The sequence below is a fragment of the Oncorhynchus nerka genome, linkage group LG17 (genome assembly GCF_034236695.1).
Source record: "Oncorhynchus nerka isolate Pitt River linkage group LG17, Oner_Uvic_2.0, whole genome shotgun sequence".
Classification (NCBI taxonomy): Eukaryota; Metazoa; Chordata; class Actinopteri; order Salmoniformes; family Salmonidae; genus Oncorhynchus; species Oncorhynchus nerka.
Window position 1 is genome coordinate 17,406,596 of NC_088412.1, and position 22,309 is coordinate 17,428,904.

Sequence of the window (22,309 nt, forward strand, 5' to 3'; positions counted from 1 at the left end):
TGATTTCACTTGTTTAATCCTGTCTAATCCTCTAGCAATGTTTAATGTACAGCTAAAAAGTGTCAATACCCCATGCTTCATATTTAGTACGTTACAAAATACAGAACACTAATATTAAAACATAAAAAATGTTTTGACTAAGTTAATTTTAGAATGCAGCCATACATAAAAAATTGACAAAAATTGTAGTAAAATATAAAAATCTAGAAGTATAAATAGAAATTTGGTCCATTGACTTGGTTGCTATAATATTATTTACATAGATGTATTATTTCATACCATTATGCATTTTCGACTTCAAAAGCTCACTGTTGCTACAAACAAAATAGAATATTCAATGTTAGACGGAATAATTAGTTGCTCAATGCATTGACTCAACAAAAAATAGGCTAACAAAACCTGTTGAACGTAAAAAGTAGCATGTTCCCTTTTTTTTGCATACTGAAAATAAATATGAAACAGAGTAAAGCAAATATCTCAAGACAGCAGTATCAACAAAACATCAGAAAAGTTGACTTCAATTGTATGAGAGCCATTACAAGTAGGCTACAAGATGAATATACAAAGGCACACATTGCAAGGTCATAGGGTATCATGTCCAGCGGTCTGGAAAATGCATTCAAAGACGGAGAACAGAAGAGAGGGTAAACAGGCAAAGCTGCAGTTTTTAAAAACAGAAAACTGTGAGATAGGCGAGAATACATACTGACAAGTTAGGGGCCCTGTTGCCATAGGGCGGCAGGTAGCCTAGCTGTTAAGAGCGTTGGGCCAGTAACCAAAAGGTCTCTGGTTCGAATCCTCGAGCCGACAGGGTGACAAAATCTGTCGATGTGCCCTTGAGCAAGGCACTTAAACCTAATTACTCCTATTCTGCTAAGTGACTAACATGTAAATGGTTACACCAGGGACTCAAGGCTCTCTGCTGTGCTGGCGGTGCCCCCTGGGACTGTTCCGTTGTTGTCTGAGGACTGGAGCATCCTCTCGTCCTCCTGTGTGCCCACCAGACTCAGCATGGCTGTGTATAGGAACTGATACTGCTCCTGAATGAGAAATGGAATAGAGAAACTGTGCTGTTGAAGGGAGAATGTTGAGACACAAAATGGCCACAGTGCATCAAACAGGTACAATCGGTGCTTCAGATTGACTTACAACATCAGTGAAGGTCCTGGGCCTCATGAGGTTGAACATCTTGGCCACCTGGTACACGTCCACAGAGCTCTCCGCCTCTAGTTGGCGCACCAGAGTAGACAGGGCACAGAAGGTTCCCGCAGTAACACCGCCAACCCTGCAAAATCAGACCCACGCCTTGAAGTGGTGGTAAAACTGACCTTATCTAGGGTGTCCAACTAAAAACTACTTTCAAAAATAATATGTTCATTGTGTAGATGCTCCTCAAAAGTTATTGGCATTTCTACCCTTGTAGGCTAATGTGGCTAAATCAATGGAGGACAGAGAAAGAAAGTGGTAAAAGAAAACATTGCATCGCGTCAGCTAGGCTGGATTCTGTGCAAGAATTAAGGCTACTGGCTACCTGACAGGCTCACTTTCCCGTTGCACTTGTAATCTTCTCGAATCCGCAGGGCATAAAACAATATAAGATAGACATCAACTTTGAGACATGTATTTTCATATTTTAGTAATAGATTTTCCTATTCATTAAAAATCCCCGTTATTTTTCGAAGATTTATCACAAAAAATACCATATCTATGAAATACTGAGCATGTGCCAAGCTTTTTATTTTCAAAGCCTTTTACATTTAATTCAGCTTGTGTCATGCTAATTTAGCTTTTTGCGACCGGCGGAAACATCTTTGAAGACAAGGACCACAAAATGTCAAATCCTCAAGTCGTTACGAGAAACCTGCTCTACTATGTCAACAGATATGTCAAATGATAGGTCTGAAAGGCTCCTTAACAGCTTCTACCCCCAAGCCATAAGACTCCTGAACAGCTTCTACCCCCAAGCCATAAGACTCCTGAACAGCTACTTGGCTACCTGGACTATGTGCATTGACCCCCCTCACCCCCATTTTTACACTGCTGCTACTGTATGTTTATTATCTATGTATAGTCACTTTACCTCTACCTACATGTACATGTTACCTTGACTATCCTGTGCCTCCCCTCCCAATAGCATCGCTACTGTTATTGTTATTTTATTTTATATATTTTCTTCAAATTTTTACTTCAGTTTATTTTAGTAAATCATTTATGAACACTTTTTTAAATTGTTGGTTAAGGGCTTGTAAGTAAGCATTTCACTACACAGGTTGTATTTGACGCATGTGACAAATACAATTTGATTTGATTTGAAAAGAGGTCGGTGCTTATTAACCAACATATTATGTTATGAAATCCGAATTCTTGGATATAATGTTAATGATGTGTTAGAGAAAGACCCCACTGAATGATTCAGAACATGAATAATCATATTTGCCTTGGTAAAATTTATTTTGTAACAATAGGAAATTAAAATTAATCTCCAAAGTGTGTCATCACCCATTATGGGCAGAGTGGGTGAAGCCCTACCTTGTATATCTTAAGGGCTCCCGAGTGGCGCAGTGGTCTAAGGCACTGCATCTCAGTGCTAGAGGAAATCCAAAATTCACTACAGACCCTGGTTTGAATCCAGGCTATATCACAACCGGACGTGATTTGGGAGTCCCATAGGGCAGCGCACAATTTTTTTCATATATTTTTTTATTTCACCTTTATTTAACCAGGTAGGCTAGTTGAGAACAAGTTCTCATTTGCAACTGCGACCTGGCCAAGATAAAGCATAGCAGTGTGAACAGACAACACAGAGTTACACATGGAGTAAACAAGTCAATAACACATTAGAAAAAAAGGGGAGTCTATATACATTGTGTGCAAAAGGCATGAGGAGGTAGGCGAATAATTACAATTTTGCAGATTAACACTGGAGTGATAAATGATCAGATGGTCATGTACAGGTAGAGATATTGGTGTGCAAAAGAGCAGAAAAGTAAATAAATAAAAACAGTATGGGGATGAGGTAGGTGAAAATGGGTGGGCTATTTACCAATAGACTATGTACAGCTGCAGCGATCGGTTAGCTGCTCAGATAGCAGATGTTTGAAGTTGGTGAGGGAGATAAAAGTCTCCAACTTCAGTGATTTTTGCAATTCGTTCCAGTCACAGGCAGCAGAGAACTGGAACGAAAGGCGGCCAAATGAAGTGTTGGCTTTAGTGATGATCAGTGAGATACACCTGCTGGAGCGCGTGCTACGGATGGTTGTTGCCATCGTGACCAGTGAACTGAGATAAGGCGGAACTTTACCTAGCACTGGAGCCAGTGGGTCTGGCGACGAATATGTAGCGAGGGCCAGCCGACTAGAGCATACAAGTCGCAGTGGTGGGTGGTATAAGGTGCTTTAGTGACAAAACGGATGGCACTGTGATAAACTGCATCCAGTTTGCTGAGTAGAGTGTTGGAAGCAATTTTGTAGATGACATCGCCGAAGTCGAGGATCGGTAGGATAGTCAGTTTTACTAGGGTAAGTTTGGCAGGGTGAGTGAAGGAGGTTTTGTTGCGGAATAGAAAGCCGACTCTAGATTTGATTTTCGATTGGAGATGTTTGATATGAGTCTGGAAGGAGAGTTTACAGTCTAGCCAGACACCTAGGTACTTATAGATGTCCACATATTCAAGGTCGGAACCATCCAGGGTGGTGATGCTGGTCAGGCGTGCGGGTGCAGGCAGCGAACGGTTGAAAAGCATGCATTTGGTTTTACTAGCGTTTAAGAGCAGTTGGAGGCCACGGAAGGAGTGTTGTATGGCATTGAAGCTCGTTTGGAGATGAGATAGCACAGTGTCCAAGGACGGGCCGGAAGTATATAGAATGGTGTCGTCTGCGTAGAGGTGGATCAGGGAATCGCCCACAGCAAGAGCAACATCATTGATATATACAGAGAAAAGAGTCGGCCCGAGAATTGAACCCTGTGGCACCCCCATAGAGACTGCCAGAGGACCGGACAGCATGCCCTCCGATTTGACACACTGAACTCTGTCTGCAAAGTAATTGGTGAACCAGGCAAGGCAGTCATCCGAAAAACCGAGGTTACTGAGTCTGCCGATAAGAATATAGTGATTGACAGAGTCGAAACCCTTGGCAAGGTCGATGAAGACGGCTGCATAGTACTGTCTTTTATCGATGGCGGTTATGATATCGTTTAGTACCTTGAGCGTGGCTGAGGTGCACCCGTGACCGGCTCGGAAACCAGATTGCACAGCGGAGAAGGTACGGTGGGATTCGAGATGGTCAGTGACCTGTTTGTTGACTTGGCTTTCGAAGACCTTAGATAGGCAGGGCAGGATGGATATAGGTCTGTAACAGTTTGGGTCCAGGGTGTCTCCCCCTTTGAAGAGGGGGATGACTGCGGCAGCTTTCCAATCATTGGGGATCTCAGACGATATGAAAGAGAGGTTGAACAGGCTGGTAATAGGGGTTGCGACAATGGTGGCGGATAGTTTCAGAAATGGAAGGTCCAGATTGTCAAGCCCAGCTGATTTGTACGGGTCCAGGTTTTGCAGCTCTTTCAGAACATCTGCCTTCTGGATTTGGGTAAAGGAGAACTTGGAGAGGCTTGGGCGAGTAGCTGCGGGGGGGGCGGAGCTGTTGGCCGAGGTTGGAGTAGCCAGGCGGAAGGCATGGCCAGCCGTTGAGAAATGCTTGTTGAAGTTTTCGATAATCATGGATTTATCGGTGGTGACCGTGTTACCTAGCCTCAGTGCAGTGGGCAGCTGGGAGGAGGTGCTCTTGTTCTCCATGGACTTCACAGTGTCCCAGAACTTTTTGGAGTTGGAGCTACAGGATGCAAACTTCTGCCTGAAGAAGCTGGCCTTAGCTTTCCTGACTGACTGCGTGTATTGGTTCCTGACTTCCCTGAACAGTTGCATATCGCGGGGACTATTCGATGCTATTGCAGTCCGCCACAGGATGTTTTTGTGCTGGTCGAGGGCAGTCAGGTCTGGAGTGAACCAAGGGCTATATCTGTTCTTAGTTCTGCATTTTTTGAACGGAGCATGCTTATCTAAAATGGTGAGGAAGTTACTTTTAAAGAATGACCAGGCATCCTCAACTGACGGGATGAGGTCAATGTTCTTCCAGGATACCCGGGCCAGGTCGATTAGAAAGGCCTGCTCACAGAAGTGTTTTAGGGAGCGTTTGACAGTGATGAGGGGTGGTCGTTTGACTGCGGCTCCGTAGCGGATACAGGCAATGAGGCAGTGATCGCTGAGATCCTGGTTGAAGACAGCGGAGATGTATTTGGAGGGCCAGTTGGTCAGGATGACGTCTATGAGGGTGCCCTTGTTTACAGAGTTAGGGTTGTACCTGGTGGGTTCCTTGATGATTTGTTTGAGATTGAGGGCATCTAGCTTAGATTGTAGGACTGCCGGGGTGTTAAGCATATCCCAGTTTAGGTCACCTAACAGAACAAGCTCTGAAGCTAGATGGGGGCGATCAATTCACAAATGGTGTCCAGGGCACAGCTGGGAGCTGAGGGGGGTCGGTAGCAGGCGGCAACAGTGAGAGACTTATTTCTGGAGTGAGTAATTTTCAAAATTAGTAGTTCGAACTGTTTGGGTATGGACCTGGAAAGTATGACATTACTTTGCAGGCTATCTCTGCAGTAGACTGCAACTCCTCCCCCTTTGGCAGTTCTATCTTGACGGAAGATGTTATAGTTGGGTATGGAAATCTCTGAATTTTTGGTGGCCTTCCTGAGCCAGGATTCAGACACGGCAAGGACATCAGGGTTAGCAGAGTGAGTAAAACAAACTTAGGGAGGTGATGTTGACATGCATGAAACCAAGGCTTTTTCGATCACAGAAGTCAACAAATGAGGGTGCCTGGGGACATGCAGGGCCTGGGTTTACCTCCACATCACCCGCGGAACAGAGAAGGAGTAGTATGAGGGTACGGCTAAAGGCTATCAAAACTGGTCGCCTAGAGCGTTGGGGACAGAGAATAAGAGGAGCAGGTTTCTGGGCATGGTAGAATATATTCAGGGCATAATGCGCAGACAGGGGTATGGTGGGGTGCGGGTACAGCGGAGGTAATCCCAGGCACTGGATGATGATGAGAGAGGTTGTATCTCTGGACATGCTGGTTGTATGGCCGTCTACAACTCATCCAGAACGCCGCAGCCCGTCTGGTGTTCAACCTTCCCAAGTTCTCTCACGTCACCCCGCTCCTCCGCTCTCTCCACTGGCTTCCAGTTGAAGCTCGCATCCGCTACAAGACCATGGTGCTTGCCTACGGAGCTGTGAGGGGAACGGCACCTCAGTACCTCCAGGCTCTGATCAGGCCCTACACCCAAACAAGGGCACTGCGTTCATCCACCTCTGGCCTGCTCGCCTCCCTACCACTGAGGAAGTACAGTTCCCGCTCAGCCCAGTCAAAACTGTTCGCTGCTCTGGCCCCCCAATGGTGGAACAAACTTCCTCACGACGCCAGGACAGCGGAGTCAATCACCACCTTCCGGAGACACCTGAAACCCCACCTCTTTAAGGAATACCTAGGATAGGATAAAGTAATCCTTCTCACCCCCCCTTCCCCCCTTAAAAGACCTAGATGCACTATTGTAAAGTGGCTGTTCCACTGGATGTCATAAGGTGAAAGCACCAATTTGTAAGTCGCTCTGGATAAGAGCGTCTGCTAAATGACTTAAATGTAAATGTAAATGTTGTAATGGGTGAGGTCACCGCATGTGTGGGAGGTGGGACAAAGGAGGTATCAGGGGTATGAAGAGTGGAACTAGGGGCTCCATTGTAAACTAAAACAATGATAACTAACCTGAACAACAGTATACAAGGCATATTGACATTTGAGAGATACATACAGCGAGGCATACAGTAATCACAGGTGTTGAATTGGGAGAGCTAGCTAAAACAGTAGGTGAGACAACAACAGCTAATCAGGTAGCACAACAACAGCAGGTAAAATGGCGTTGACTAGGCAGAGGGAGGGTCGGATTAACTACACACAGAGCCTGAGTGCGGCTGGGGCCGACAGATAAAACATAAACAAGCAGAATGGAGTACCGTGATTAATGGACAGTCCAGCATGCATCAGCTATGTAGCCAAGTTTTCAGTGTCCAGGAGGCAGCGGTGGATGGGGCAGGGAAGCTGGACTGGCGAGTGTTATCCAGGTTAAAAAACTAACAATGACTAAATAGCTTGTAGCTAGTTAGCTGGTTAGCTTCTGGAGGTTCTTGAGTGTGTTCTAAAAATAAAAAATAATAGCGATTCCGTATCACATTGGGTGAGGCAGGTTACCGGAAGGTATAAACAAATAAAAAAACGAAAAGAGATAGAAAGTAAATATGGGTCCAGTGAGTGTTTGGGACGCGGCGATTCAGACGGTTAGCAGGCCTGTGCTAACAAGCTAACAGTTAGTAGGCCGGGGCTAAACAAGGTAGCAGTTAGCGGACCGGGGCTAAACAAGCTAGCAGTTAGCAGGCCGAATTAGCAAGCAAGGAGATAGCAAGGGCTAGAGAGTTAGCCTTTGGGGGACGTCGCGATGGGGTGAGTCTGTTTATTCCTCTTCATGCGGTGACATCGATAGACCGGTCGTGGGTCCGGATATTGTAGCCCAGGAGTATGCTACGGTGGTAGCACAGGAGCTCTGGCCGGGCTAGCTTCAAGCTAAGTGGGTGGAAACGCTAGCCAGGAGTAATCATCCGGGGTTGCGGTTAGCTAGATAGCTAGGTGTTGAAGATCCAGCTGAAAATGTTCCGCTTGTGGTGGGAATCCGGGGATAAAAAAAAAAATTAGGTCCGTTATGCTCTGGTTAGGGTCGCGTTGTTCGACCTGGTGAGAGCTTTCCGAGCTAAAGGTTAGCTGATGACCGGTTAGCTGAAGACCGCTAGCAATGTTTTGCTGACTGATAGCTGGTAGTTAGCTGGCTAGCTTCAGTTGAGGGGTTCCGGATCCGAAGTAAATATAAATACTTTAGGAAAAATAGCTACATTGGGTGAGGCGGGTTGCAGGAGAGTATTTAGAAGTTGAGGTTTAGCAAAAATGTTTTAAAAGATATGCGAAGAAAAATATGTAAAAACGAAGAAAAAAAACGATATATACAAGGGACACGACACGACAAGATGTCTTACTGCTACGCCATCTTGGCCCAGCGTTGTCCGGGTTAGGGTTTGGCCGGGATAGGCCGTCATTGTAAATAAGAATTTGTTCTTAACCGACTTGCCTTGTTAAAAAAAATGTAAACTCTTGTCATATTAGCCAAGGGCTACGCCAAACTGGAGTATAGAGTACTAATCCTGTACGTCTTTAGTGAACCTTTACAGTGTTGTCTGTGGTTAAAGCAGAGAATTAAGCGCCCTTTAACCCTTAAACCTTTAACAGGCAGCGCAACCCAGTGGTTGATCTCATTTTGACCACCAATTTGAAATGAAATGAGACCCTATGAAATTTGTTTGGCATGTTTTATCATCTCACCCAATGTAAAATTATCATTTGGTTTTCATTATCAGATTCCCATATATTTTTAAACACGCATTCAAAGATGGAAGTGAACGTGAGCAAAACCAAACTTGATTTACCACAATTGTTTTGTACAAATTGTGTATGAAATGGTAAATTAGAATGTAAATGTTGTTTACCTGTTAAACACAATTTAAGAATGATTAAATTACGAATATGTTGTTGTTTTACAATTTTAGGAACTCTTAAAAAAAAAAAGAAGCTCTACCAGGGTGAAAGAGTTGTCCATTAACCTGTTAAGCCCACCCGACACGCAGGCGTCTCATCTAGCCATCTGTAAATGCAAATGCGTTACGCTAAATGCTAATAGCACTCGTTAAAACTCAAACATTCATTAAAACACACATGCAGGGTACTGAATTAAAGCTACACTCGTTGTGAATCCAGCCAACAAGTCAGATTTTTAAAATGCTTTTCGGCGAAAGCATGAGAAGCTATTATCTGATAGCATGCAACACCCCGAAATACCTGAAGGGGACGTAAACAAAATAATTAGCATAGCCGGCGCTACACAAAACGCAGAAATAAAATATAAAACATTCATTACCTTTGACGATCTTCTTTGTTGGCACTCCTAGATGTCCCATAAACATCACTATTGGGTCTTTTTTTTCGATTAAATCGGTCCATATATACCCTAAATATCGATCTATGAAAAGTGTGTGATCCAGGAAAAAACAGCGTTTTAAAACGCAACGTAATTTTTTTAAATTAAAAAAGTCGACGATAAACTTTCACAAAACACTTCGAAATACTTTTGTAATCCAACTTTAGGTATTAGTAAACGTTAATAATCTATCAAATTGATCACGGGGCGATGTGTATTCAATAGCTCCATGTCTTGAAATCATGTTCGGAAATTTCTCATCCAAAACATCCTGTCGGAGACCGGAAGGAATGGGCTCTCTCTTACTCGTTTGACCAAGAAACAAAGCCCAGGCAATTGACAAGACTGGCGACATCGTGTGGAAGCTGTAGGACTTGCAATCTCAGCCCCATGTAATTTGCTTTCCAATAGACAATACATGCAAGTGGCACATTGATATATTTTCCAGATTTTGGTGATCAGTTTTTCTTCCGCTTTTCGATGAAACACACGTTATGTTATAGTCACAGCCGTGATTTAACCAGTTTTAGAAACGTCAGAGTGTTTTCTATCCACACATACTAATCATATGCATATACTATATTCCTGGCATGAGTAGCAGGACGCTGAAATGTTGCGCGATTTTTAACAGAATGTTCAAAAAAGTAGGGGGTAGGCTTAAGTGGTTTTAAGCTAGACTACAGTGCATTCGGAAAGTATTCAGACCCCTTCACTTTGTCCACATTTTGTTATGTTACAGCCTTATTCTAAAATTGATTACATTGGGTTTTTTTCTCATCAATATGCACTTTTGGGACTGTTCCATTTGTTCCAGGTTTGGAGTGGAGATTACCTTATTTCACAGATACATAATCAGTAAATCAATAGAGAGGTCTTACTGGTCGTGGACCACCGTGGGGCCCTCCTTGGAGGAGCTCTCCTCCTTCACCAGACTGAGCAGCTCAAAGGTGCTGCTGATGGGGCTGTCCGGGTTGGGCCAGTGAGGCGCCCGGTAGTGCCTCACTTCCAGAACATAGTCATCCTGGCCCAGAGGGAGACAACAACACACAATCAGAGAGAGGGCTAGAGAGAGAGAGAAAGTGTTTGTGTGTTCTAGGGTTGCACATGTTGGGGAAAATTCCGAAGTGGAAACTTTCCGTGGGAATAAACGGGAATATATGGGAATTAATGCAAATGAATATTAATACCATTTAAATGTAGATGTTTTTTGCATTGGATATATTTACCATATCATATGGAAACATTAACCTTTTACCTTAAGGAGACATAATTGCAAATGATTAAATCCTTCCAATAGAAATAAAAACTATTTAGTTATGAATTGAACTTTAATTAAATGAGTTGACTCTTCACATGGGACGATTTTACTGAACAAAAAAAGAAGGGGAATATTGAATGATCCGCAATGGTCCATCGCATCTCCCAAAAACATTATCAACATACATCTGTAAAATGATAGTCTAAAAACTAAAGCTTTGGTTGTCTTCCTCTCAGGTTTCCATGTCTTCTCCCTGGACCTCCTCAATGTCCACCTCTTGAACATCAGTCTCTGAGGCCTCATCTTCACTGTTACTTTCCAACCTTGATGAGGACGTTGCGATGTCGCCGAAGACCCATCTTCTTGCCCCGGTCCGCTAGCTTTCTAAGCGCCATGTCTCCCCGTGTTATTGAAAGAGTCCAGGGGCATCAGCTGTGTAGCCGAGTGATCATAGGGTTCAAAGAACAGCAATTGTGCTTTCCTCACCATCAAAGAACAGCAATAGTGCTTTCCTCACCATCAAAGAACAGCAATAGTGCTTTCCTCACCATCAAAGAACAGCAATAGTGCTTTCCTCACCATCAAGGAACAGCAATAGTGCTTTCCTCACCATCAAAGAACAGCAATAGTGCTTTCCTCACCATCAAAGAACAGCAATAGTGCTTTCCTCACCATCAAAGAACAGCAATAGTGCTTTCCTCACCATCAAAGAACAGCAATAGTGCTTTCCTCACCATCAAAGAACAGCAAAGTGCTTTCCTCATCATCTTAAATAAGCATGCCCCATTAAAGAAACGTAGAACTAAGAACAGATATAGCCCTTGGTTCACTCCAGACGTGACTGCCCTTGACCAGCACAAAAACATACTGTGGGGTACTGCATTAGCATCGAATAGCCCCTGCGATATGCAACTTTTCAGGGAAGTCAGGAACCAATATACACAGTCAGTTAGGAAAGCAAAGGCTAGCTTTTTCAAACAGAGATTTGCATCCTGTAGCACAAATTTCCAAAGGTTTTGAGACACTGTAAAGTCCATGGAGAATGAGAGCACCTCCTCCCAGCTGCCCACTGCACTGAGGTTAGAAAACACTGTCATTACTGATAAATCCACGATAATCAAGAATTTCAATAAGCATTTTTAACGGCTGGCCATGCTTTCCACCTGGCTACCCCTACCACGGCCAACAGCACTTCACCCCCTGCAGCAACTTGCACAAGCCCCCCGATGTTCTGAAAGAGCTGCAAAATCTGGACCCCAACATATCAGCTGGGCTAGACAAACCCTCTCTTTCTAAAATTATCAACCGCAATTGTTGCAACCCCTATTACTAGTCTGTTCAACCTCTCTTTTGTATCATCTGAGATTCCTAAAGATTGGAAAGCGGCAGCGGTCATCCCCCTCTTCAAAGGGGGAGACACTCTAGACCCAAACTGTTACAGACCTATATCCATCTTGCCCCACCTTTCTAAAGTCTTCGAAAGCCAAGTTAACAAACTGACCACTGACCATTTCGAATTCCACCATACCTTCTCCGCTATGCAATCTGGTTTCAGAGCTGGTCATGGGTGCACCTCAGCCAAGGTCCTAAACGATATCATAACCGGCATCAATAAAAGACAGTACTGTTGCAGCAGTCTTCATCGACCTGGCCAAGGATTTTGACTCTGTCAATCACATTCTTATCGGCAGACTCAACAGCCTTGGTTTCTCAAATGACTGCCTCGCCTGGTTCACCAACTACTTCTCAGATAGAGTTCAACGTGTCAAATCGGAGGGCCTGTTGTCTGGACCTCTGGCAGTCTCTATGGGGGTGCCGCAGGGTTCAATTCTCGGGACAACTCTTTTCTCTGTATATATCAATGATGTTGCTCTTGCTGCTGGTGATTCTCTGGTCCACCTCTACGCAGACGACACCATTCTGTATACATCTGGCCCTTCTTTGAATACTGTTAACAAACCTCCAAACGAGCTTCAATGCCATACAACACTCCTTCCGTGGCCTCAAACTCCTCTCAAATGCTAGTAAAACTAAATGCATGCTCTTCAACCAATCGCTGCCCGCACCCGCCCGGGCGACTAGTATCGACATAGAATATCTGAACAACTACAAATACCTAGGTGTCTGGTTAGACTGTAAACTCTCCTTCCAGACTCACATTAAACATCTCCAATCCAAAATGAAATCTATAATTGGCTTCCTATTTCGCAACAAAGCCTCTTTCACTCATGCTAAACATACCCTCGTAAAACTGACTATCCTACCAATCCTTGACTTCAGCGATGTCATTTACAAAATAGCCTCCAACACTCTACTCAGCCAATTAGATGCAGTCTATCACAGTGCCATCCGTTTAGTCACCAAAGCCCCATATACTACCCAACACCGCGACCTGTATGCTCTCGTTTGCTGGCCTTAACTACATATTCGTTGCCAAACCCACTGACTCCAGGTCATCTATAAGTCTTTGCTAGGTAAAGCCCTGCCTTATCTCAGCTCACTGGTCACCATTGCAACACACACCCTTAGCACGTGCTCCAGCAGGTTTATTTCACTGGTCATCCCCAAAGCCAACTCCTCCATTGGCCACCTTTCCTTCCAGTTCTCTGCTGCCAATGACTGGAACGAATTGCAAAAATCACTGAAGCTGGAGACTCATATCTCTCTCACTAACTTTAAGCATCAGCTGTCAGAGCAGCTTACTGATCACTACACCTGTAGACAGCCCATCTGTAAATAGCCCACCCAACTTCCTCATCCCCCATATGTTTATTTCTTTTTGCTATTTTGCACCCCAGTATCTCTACTTGCACATCATCATCTGCACATTTATCACTCCAGTGTTAATGCTAAATTGTAATCATTTCGCCACTACAGCCTATTTATTGCCTTACCTCCCTAATCTTACTTCATTTGCACACACTGTATATAGATTCTTCTATTGTGTTATTGACTGTACGTTTGTCTATCCCATGTGTAACTCTGTGTTGTTGTTTTTGTCGCACTGCTTTGCTTTATCTTGGCCAGGTCGCAGTTGTAAATGAGAACTTGTTCTCAACTGGCCTACCTGGTTAAATAAAGGTGAAATATATATATTTTTTAAAATAGATGTTCCAACATCTAGTGGAAAAGCTTCCTAGAAGAGTGGAGGCTGTTATAGCAGCAAAAGGGGGACCAACTCCATATTAATGCCCATGATTTTGGAATGAGATGTTCAATGAGCAGGTGTTCACATACTTTTGGTCATGTAGTGCATGTGTGCGCCTGTGTGTGTGTGCGCCTGTGCGCGTGTGCGCCTGTGTGTGTGCGCCTGTGTGCGTGTGTTAAAAATGATCCAGTGATTGGTGGTGCAGATGTCCGGGTCTAAACTGTGTGAAAAATAACAGCTGTGCTCCATTGAGGCATGGAGAATGTGGTTTCACCATGGGCTAAGATCCAGGAAGAGATAAGCAGAACAACTCCATGGAATAAGCATTTCCTTGTTGCTATATATTACCTCTGTGTATCAATTCAGTGGTTTAATGGTTGTTTGGGTATAGACACAGTGTTAACATTTGATGAGCAAAAGCGACTGGTCTACAGTGTCTGGTGCATAGTGACTGGTCCATTCTACGAAGCTAATATTTTAGTTATGATCCCACAGTCTGTGGCCAATGAAGTTAGTCTGTTCTATGTAGTTGATCATGTTAGTGTGACTTATCTTACTTATCAAGCTGATCTCCCTGGTCTTGCTGATCTCCCTCAGCTGATCTCACCTGTGTAGCCTCCAGGACGTAGTGCTGCACCACCAGCATCTCCTCGTTGGCCAGACACATGTGGTTCTCGCTCTGCAGGGTCACTGTGAACGCCTCATAGCTGATTGGCTGCTCCTTGCGGGGCCAGTACACGTATGGCTCTTCCCCCTCTGCCTGAGAACACAGATGTGGTAAGGACTTCCTGTTTGAGGCAGAAAATGGCTGCCATGCATACAGAGGTTTTGAGTCCAGGACGACAGATAGATACCCACCAGGCTTGGTGTTCCCGGCAGTGTGACTATGACCTGAGCATTGTGATCCCAGATCATCTTCCAGAAGTCTGTCACTGTGCCAGCCAGCGGGTTTTGGGTCACGATGAACTCAGTGCTCTGCCGGTACCCCTGGGGAACACAACCGGTGGTAGAACATTAAGACCTGAATCCGATCGCCAATATGGACAGGAAACCAAAAGTAAAATCGACTGAAAATGTGTTACTATGTGTAACTATGTAGTTAGTATCTGTCACCGTGACTCTTCTATCTAGAATGGTTGGGTTCTTACCGTGAGGTATGAGGCGTTGATGTAGTCTGATGTAGTTTCTCCAGCCACTGTGGACAGACAAACCCGTGACCTTTCATCTGGAGACAAAGCCACACGTTGTTAAACATCCTCATAAGGTATACAGAATATCATTTTGTAGAATATTACTATTAGAATGGTTAGTTTTATCAGAGCGGCATTACTAAACCATTATCAGACATTTGTCAGACATTTGTCTTAAACCAAACAAAAACAAAATGTGCTTCAAGGTCCATGCTCTCAAATAACTTCTTTGCCATTATTTTTTTAGTACAGTTTTAGTTAGGAGGGGTTAAAGTGTGCGGGAATTTTGCTAAATGTTCTATTGAAAGTGACAATGTTGAGGATGAGTGCTGGTAGAAATCCAACCTGAAATGTAAAAAAGGTCTCACTGTCTAAACTGTTCACAGTCGTGGTGGATGCTGTTCCAAGGTCAAGAGGAGAGGAGGTTTTTAAAGTGCTGGAACCTTTCAACGTATGAACAAACCTGTCTGTAACTCACCGGGTATTAAAGAGGAGTTTCTGTTCTTCTCTCTGTTACACTCTTTCAGGGCTGCTGAGTAGTCACACTGTATGGCATTGGACGAGGATATCAGCTGGAATCACATTGGAACCAAGGAGCAGATTAACTGTTAGTATTTAAAAATGTGCCAGTGGTTGTACCTGTTCTTTTCAGAGGACAAAGAAAGACAACCGATAGACTTATTGTTCTCCAAATGTATGTTTTACTTTTAGTTCTGCCCTTTCTGCCCTACTGGAGTTCTTATGGAAAGTTTACCATTGTAAATCTACAGTAAATGTAAATAGTAGCACTGTGACATGTTAATAGCATATGTCCTTACCTTAAACTGTTTCTCTAGCTGTGTCCCTCCGGAGGGCCCTGGGGTCAGGAGGTCGTTGACGTAGCTGTGGATGCGACTGGAGGGAACCTCCGTCTCCTTGCCCAAGATGGCCTCCACTAGAGCATCGTGGATGAACACATACTGCTCCTGAATGCACAGGGAAAGTAGGGGTTGAAAGCCTTAGTTGGGTGTTGACATTCGTACTGTTCTGGTAAGGTGACAGGACAACTAATCTTACTGTAGTGGATCCACTGTTTTCTTGTTGGTATCAGACCTGGGTTCAAATAGTATTCTTTCAAATGATTTAGACGCATTTGATGGAGCACAACCCAAAAGTGCAAACCCCGCCCATCTGGACTGAGCACTCACCTCTGTCTGTACCAGGTAGTTCCTCTGTGTGCGGATGTGTTTGAGGAAGCCCATGATGTTGACCGTGCCCTCTTCTTTGATCTGCTTCAACATGCTATCCAACACTATGTAGGTTCCAGTCCTGCCAACCCCTGCACTGGAAACACACACACAAGAGAGGTTCACAATATATTCTGAATCCTGGTTCTCTATGAAATAACGTTCCATGTTGAACTTATCAGCTGGACAAGGTGAAAGTGGCTGTTAAGTGATATAATGGAGGACTATGTCCATTCTAATCCTATGCGGGTCGGAATGTAAATGTCCTTCCTGAATTGAAACATTCACGTATAGAAGAAGATACATCTGTTTATTGACTGAATTTAAATGGAATTTCAGTTTAAACAAATGGCCTTGATCTTAAATCTGTTCTATACATTCTACTTATCTATGCATATATACATGTTCATTCTATATCTATGGCCTCCTACCTGCAGTGCACTACGATAGGCCCCATGTCATCTGTCCTGGCTTTGGAGGACTTCTGGACGAAGGTGAGCACGGGCAGAGTGTACTCGGGCACGCCCATGTCCGGCCACTGAGTGTAGTGGTACTGGGTCACGGTCCGCTCGTTAATCCGCCCCTTCAGAGAAACCTGGGGGTTTGTGGGAGGAAACAGGAAGTGGTAAGCAGGATGGGACACAAAATGGCTGTCAATGTGACACTTGGGATTCGTAGTTCCATAATAAATGTAGTAATGAGGCAGCGCTTCAACTAACTTGGAGTGGAGGTGCAACCGAGGTAGATGATACAGTGAAGAAGTAGAGGTTAAATTATTAATGAGAGGTAAATGTGATGTAAATAGTATGACCTCTGACCTTTTTGACCTTGGTGTTCCTGAGGGTGAAGGTTCTCTGGGTGTAGTGGGCCAGAACCTTACTGCTCTTCACCGTCACCAGGAAACCACCGTACTCTTCCTGGCTATCCAGGGGCCAGTACTGGTCACACTTCCTCTGACATACATGACCAAATACTTTAGAATAATTTCATGAATAAACATGAATAAACTATTTGTGAACTATTACTAAATATGTTCAAGCATTACAACACTTCAGCATTTACAAGCATGTATAAGCAGTTATAATGGCCCTGGTTTCTCACCCGTCCCTTCTCTACCAAGTTGGTAATCATGATGATGACGCCCACGTTCTGTTCCCACACCATCCTCCAGAAGTCCACGGTGCTGGACTTGAGAGGGCCCTGGGCTGCGATGTAGGCCCTGGACTTGTTGAAACCCTGTGGAGGGTAGGGAGGGAGGGAGGGAAAGCGTGAACAACAGATTAGCTACTGATACATCAACAAGACATTTGCCCTCATATCAAATCAAATTGTATTTGTCACTTGCTTCGTCAACAACAGGTGTAGACGAACAGTGAAATGCTTACTTAAAGGTCCTTTTCTACTATTGTGCACAGACAAATGCAAGAGAATTGCTTACGTCAACGTAGTTTGCGTTAATGTAATCTCCACTCATCCCATCTTTGTCAGCCTGGGTTGAGAGTCTTACTCGGCTGTGGTCATCTAGGAGTAGAGGAGGAAAGATAAGCTGGGTGCATTCAAGAATGTATGTGTGTGTACATGTGTTTGAAGGTGCATGTTTGACTAACAGGCCAGGATATTAATGTATCGGTTCTTGTTCTTGTTGTCTGGATGGTTGGAGCCGTCTGTGGTGATACCCAGGTCCACCGGGCACGCCGGGCACGCCTGCACCTCCTAAAAGAAAACACATGACCTTACATCCCACCATCCTTTTACTACGCAGTCAAACTAAAATGTGTCATCATGCACAACAAAAACATCAACATGGGCAGCTGGAAATGTGGCGAACATCTACACGTGACTACTTCAGAAAAAAAGGGAGACGTAGCTTACCTCATAACACTCTTTCAATATCTAACGGGGAGGGGGAATGCAAAAAGCACAGCAATGAAATTTCATGACACATGGTTAGCAAAAAAAACGTGCAAATAAATAACAAGAAAACAGTTTATGGGCAAATCTTAACTTCAAGACACTGTTTATGCGATCAACGGGATTCAGTCCATGTACCATGTTAATGTCCTTAGCTTTGACTTACAAACCTATGTTTGTGTTATTGACAAAATTTACACATGTATGCATTTATACAGCACTGATAAAATGCCAAGCTAGGATTTATATGGTAAGCAATGGTAAATATGTAGTTTAACATGAGCAATCACTGCATAGTGTATTTTATTGATCCCTTATTTTACCAGGTAAGTTGACTGAGAACACATTCTAATTTACAGCAACGACCTAGGGAATAATTACAGGGGGGAGGAGAGGGGATGAATGAGCCTATTGGAAGCTGGGGATGATTAGGTTAGGTAGCCAGGACAACTGGGTTAACACCCCTACTCATATAAGTGCCATGGGTTCTTTAGTGACCACAGAGAGTCAGGACACCAGTTTAACGTCCCATCTGAAAGACAGCACCCTACACTGGGCAATGTCCCCTATCACTGCCCTGGGGCATTAGGATATTTTTTTTTTTCAATCAGAGGAAAAAGTGCCTCCTACTGGCCAGTCAACACCACTTCCAGCAGTATCTGGTTTCCCACCCATGGACCGACCTGGACCAACTCTGCTTAGCTTCAGAGGCAAGCCAGCAGTGGGATGCAGGGTGGTATGCTGCTGGTTTATAATGTGGTATATTTGTAAGTCTCAGTGGTAAGGACAATAGACATGACTCCTCAGATGAATCTGGGCCAGAGACATACAATATCATGTAGCATGAGACAGAGAGAGAGTGTGAGTTTGAATGGCCATCACAGTGCAAAGCCTCCCACAAGTCCTCTGCATGCTTACCTTAAAATAATAACAGCCGCCGTGTAACATCGCAAATGACACATAACAGTTTCACAAGAAGGCTACATGCAGAAAAGCTCAATTAAAACATACTGCCAATTAATAAGAATAATACTAATACAAATGTCTGTCATAAACCATATCCTGTGAGGGAACTGAAGAAGAATTTGACAGCACACCTCAAACTCTCTGGAGAATGCATTGGTGTGGTGGAGCTCTGTCACGTGCTTGACAAACTGCTTCACTGGAAGGGCTTCTTGTTTATCTAAAGGCAGAGAGAAAGGGTTTTATTGATATCATCCACAAAAGTATTTTATCAGAACAAAAGATTGAAACTTCCTACTCTGGCAGAAGCAGATGTTGAGTAAGTGAGTGTTAATGAAAGAGCTAAGCTTGGTGAAGATGGTGGACAGATGGAAAGAACAACCTGTCCATATGTCTCTGTGCTTGTTAACACTTATCTTATGCCAACTCTACTGAATTCTAGTTGATCCCATGGAAAAGGTGTGCGTGCGTGTGTGTGAACGACCTAGATTCAATCAGATCAAGCATTAACCGGCGATAGCCAACACCCACATAGCTGATGTTTTCGTGGTGTCGGAGGTGTAGCTGCGTTGGAGCTGACAAATCGGTGAGCAGCTGCTCTTGATCACCCGTCCCACTCATGTTAGAAGTTCAGAAGGAGAAAGTGTATGCTATATAGAAGTAATTATGCTCAAATTGAACATCATTCAACTAAATAATAAGGGTTTCTATCATCCTAATGGAGGTGTAGATTCCATTTCACATTCCAGTGCTCCAACTTGACAATGGCAATGTTCACTTTAGGTATAATGCCAGGAGTTCTAAACCAGTTCCTCCTCCGACACGCCAAAACAACTGCTATGCGGATGTCAGATAAAGCGGATCTGATTAAATAGAGCCCTTTGTCTCATAGAATGGTTACCTGTATCTGTACGCATGGATGTGGGTGAAACAGATATGACTCTGGGGGATGTGTTGTCCTCTATGTAGAAATGGGCAATCTGAAAACACTTCCTGTGGAAACAAATGTACGATGATACAAGTTAAACAACAACACTCGTATAACTGCAGGTGTTGCCAGTTTCTTCTGTCTTTGTGACATATTGCCAATGCTATTATACCTTTGGTACAAACATTTTTGCTTTTTCCATCTAATTTAACACAAATGAGGGATTTGTATGCATTGTTCTCATTTGGTGAAAAATGTGTTGAAAATTCTGTGTGACAAAAACAAGAATAATATTGGAGTAATGCTTATGTAAATGTAATACAACAACTGTAGATATATTTTTAAGACATAAAAAAATACAGCAGGCCTAAAAATGCTGCTGTTGTTGTTTTTGAAGATAAAAAGCCAACCACCGATGTTGGCGAACATGGTAATCTGTCCTCAACACAGGAAAAAAAGATGTTCCTTCTAATCCAGAACAGGTTTTTAACAGGATCACCACTGCATGTCTTTCTGATGAACCTGCGCCCAGCTAACCAAAAATGGACATCACCACACAGATTACTCTGGACATAAAAAAAACAGCAGAGAGATGTCCCCGGTAGATTACATGTGTGCGTTTCTAAAAGACATCTCCACTTTGCTAACCCCAAACGCCCAGCTGTGGGGTGGCCAAATGAGCACCGTGTCACCGGAGGACGAGCAAGGACGCGACACAGAGGGGATTACAGCATTTCAGCCTCACGCCACTCATTTTACAAGACGCTGACACGAAAGCCTTCATGTCTGACATAATGAGGCGCAGGCGCTTTCCCCTCTCCTAGTCCACCCGAAGCCCCGTTCTTCCTTCCTACCCCACCAGATGCCCTGTTTCCCTTTTCCTACCCCACCCGAGGCTCTGTTCCCCCCTACTACCCCACCCGAGGCCCTGCCTGTCCCCCTCCTACCCCACTCGAGGCCCTGCCTGTTCCCCCTCCTACCCCACCCGAGGCCCTGCCTGTCCCCCTCCTACCCCACCCGAGGCCCTGCCTGTTCCCTTCTCCTACCCCACCCGAGGCCCTGCCTGTTCCCCTCTCCTACCCCACCCGAGGCCCTGCCTGTTCCCTCTCCTACCCCACCGAGGCCTGCCTGTTCCCCTCCTACCCCACCCGAGGTCCTGCCTGTTCCCCTCTCCTACCCCACCGAGGCCTGCCTGTTCCCCTCCTACCCCACCCGAGGCCCTGCCTGTTCCCTTCTCCTACCCCACCCGAGGCCCTGCCTGTTCCCCCTCCTACCCCACCCGAGGCCCTGCCTGTTCCCCTCCTACCCCACCCGAGGCCTTGCCTGTCCCCCCTACCCCACCGAGGCCTGCCTGTTCCCCCCTCCTACCCCACCCGAGGCCCTGCCTGTTCCCCCTCCTACCCCACCCGAGGCCCTACCTGTTCCCCCTCCTACCCCAGCCGAGGCCCTACCTGTTCCCCCTCCTACCCCACCCGAGGCCTGCCTGTTCCCCCTCCTACACCACCCGAGGTCTGCCTGTTCCCCCCCTAATCCACCCGAAGCCTGCCTGTTCCCCCTCCTACCCCACCCGAGGCCTGCCTGTTCCCCCTCCTACCCCACCCGAGGCCTGCCTGTTCCCCCTCCTACCCCACCCGAGGCCTGCCTGTTCCCCCTCCTACCCCACCAGAGGCCCTGCCTGTTCCCCTCCTACCCCACCCGAGGCCTTGCCTGTTCCTCCCCCTACCCCACCGAGTCCTGCCTGTTCCCCCTAACCCACCCGAAGCCTGCCTGTTCCCCTCCTACCCCACCCGAGGCCTTGCCTGTCCCCCCCCCTACCCCACCGAGGCCTGCCTGTTCTCCCTCCTACCCCACCCGAGGCCCTGCCTGTTCCCCTCCTACCCCACCCGAGGCCCTGCCTGTTCCCCCCTCCTACCCCACCCGAGGCCTTGCCTGTCCCCCCCTACCCCACCGAGGCCTGCCTGTTCCCCTCCTACCCCACCCGAGGCCCTGCCTGTTCCCCTCCTACCCCACCCGAGGCCCTACCTGTTCCCCCTCCTACCCCAGCCGAGGCCCTACCTGTTCCCCCTCCTACCCCACCCGAGGCCTGCCTGTTCCCCCTCCTACACCACCCGAGGTCTGCCTGTTCCCCCTAATCCACCCGAAGCCTGCCTGTTCCCCCTCCTACCCCACCCGAGGCCTGCCTGTTCCCCCTCCTACCCCACCCGAGGCCTGCCTGTTCCCCCTCCTACCCCACCCGAGGCCTGCCTGTTCCCCCTCCTACCCCACCCGAGGCCCTGCCTGTTCCCCTCCTACCCCACCCGAGGCCTTGCCTGTTCCTCCCCCTACCCCACCGAGTCCTGCCTGTTCCCCCTAACCCACCCGAAGCCTGCCTGTTCCCCCTCCTACCCCACCCGAGGCCTTGCCTGTCCCCCCCCCTACCCCACCGAGGCCTGCCTGTTCTCCCTCCTACCCCACCCGAGGCCCTGCCTGTTCCCCCTCCTACCCCACCCGAGGCCCTGCCTGTTCCCCCTCCTACCCCACCCGAGGCCTGCCTGTTCCCCCTCCTACCCCACC

The 22,309-nt window shown here is 45.8% G+C and overlaps 1 protein-coding gene across 3 annotated transcripts in view; it reads right to left on the minus strand.

Moving 5' to 3' along the window:
• LOC115144792 (receptor-type tyrosine-protein phosphatase zeta-like) overlaps positions 1–22,309 on the minus strand; it is a 97,714-nt gene continuing 75,405 nt past the window's right edge. For 2 of the 3 annotated variants that reach the window (XM_029685859.2, XM_029685857.2), the window contains 17 exons: positions 19,730–19,821; positions 18,963–19,048; positions 17,827–17,847; positions 17,562–17,667; positions 17,393–17,475; positions 17,056–17,190; positions 16,773–16,907; positions 16,386–16,549; positions 15,916–16,051; positions 15,547–15,693; positions 15,207–15,300; positions 14,687–14,763; positions 14,397–14,525; positions 14,146–14,298; positions 10,011–10,153; positions 1,150–1,285; positions 1–1,040 (listed from right to left, as the gene is read on the minus strand). In XM_029685859.2, the coding sequence (XP_029541719.1) occupies positions 897–1,040; positions 1,150–1,285; positions 10,011–10,153; positions 14,146–14,298; positions 14,397–14,525; positions 14,687–14,763; positions 15,207–15,300; positions 15,547–15,693; positions 15,916–16,051; positions 16,386–16,549; positions 16,773–16,907; positions 17,056–17,190; positions 17,393–17,475; positions 17,562–17,667; positions 17,827–17,847; positions 18,963–19,048; positions 19,730–19,821 (1,981 nt within the window). In that variant the 3' untranslated portion in view covers positions 1–896. The remainder of the gene's footprint in view (positions 1,041–1,149; positions 1,286–10,010; positions 10,154–14,145; positions 14,299–14,396; positions 14,526–14,686; positions 14,764–15,206; positions 15,301–15,546; positions 15,694–15,915; positions 16,052–16,385; positions 16,550–16,772; positions 16,908–17,055; positions 17,191–17,392; positions 17,476–17,561; positions 17,668–17,826; positions 17,848–18,962; positions 19,049–19,729; positions 19,822–22,309) is intronic. The other variant, XM_029685860.2, reaches the window with a different exon arrangement.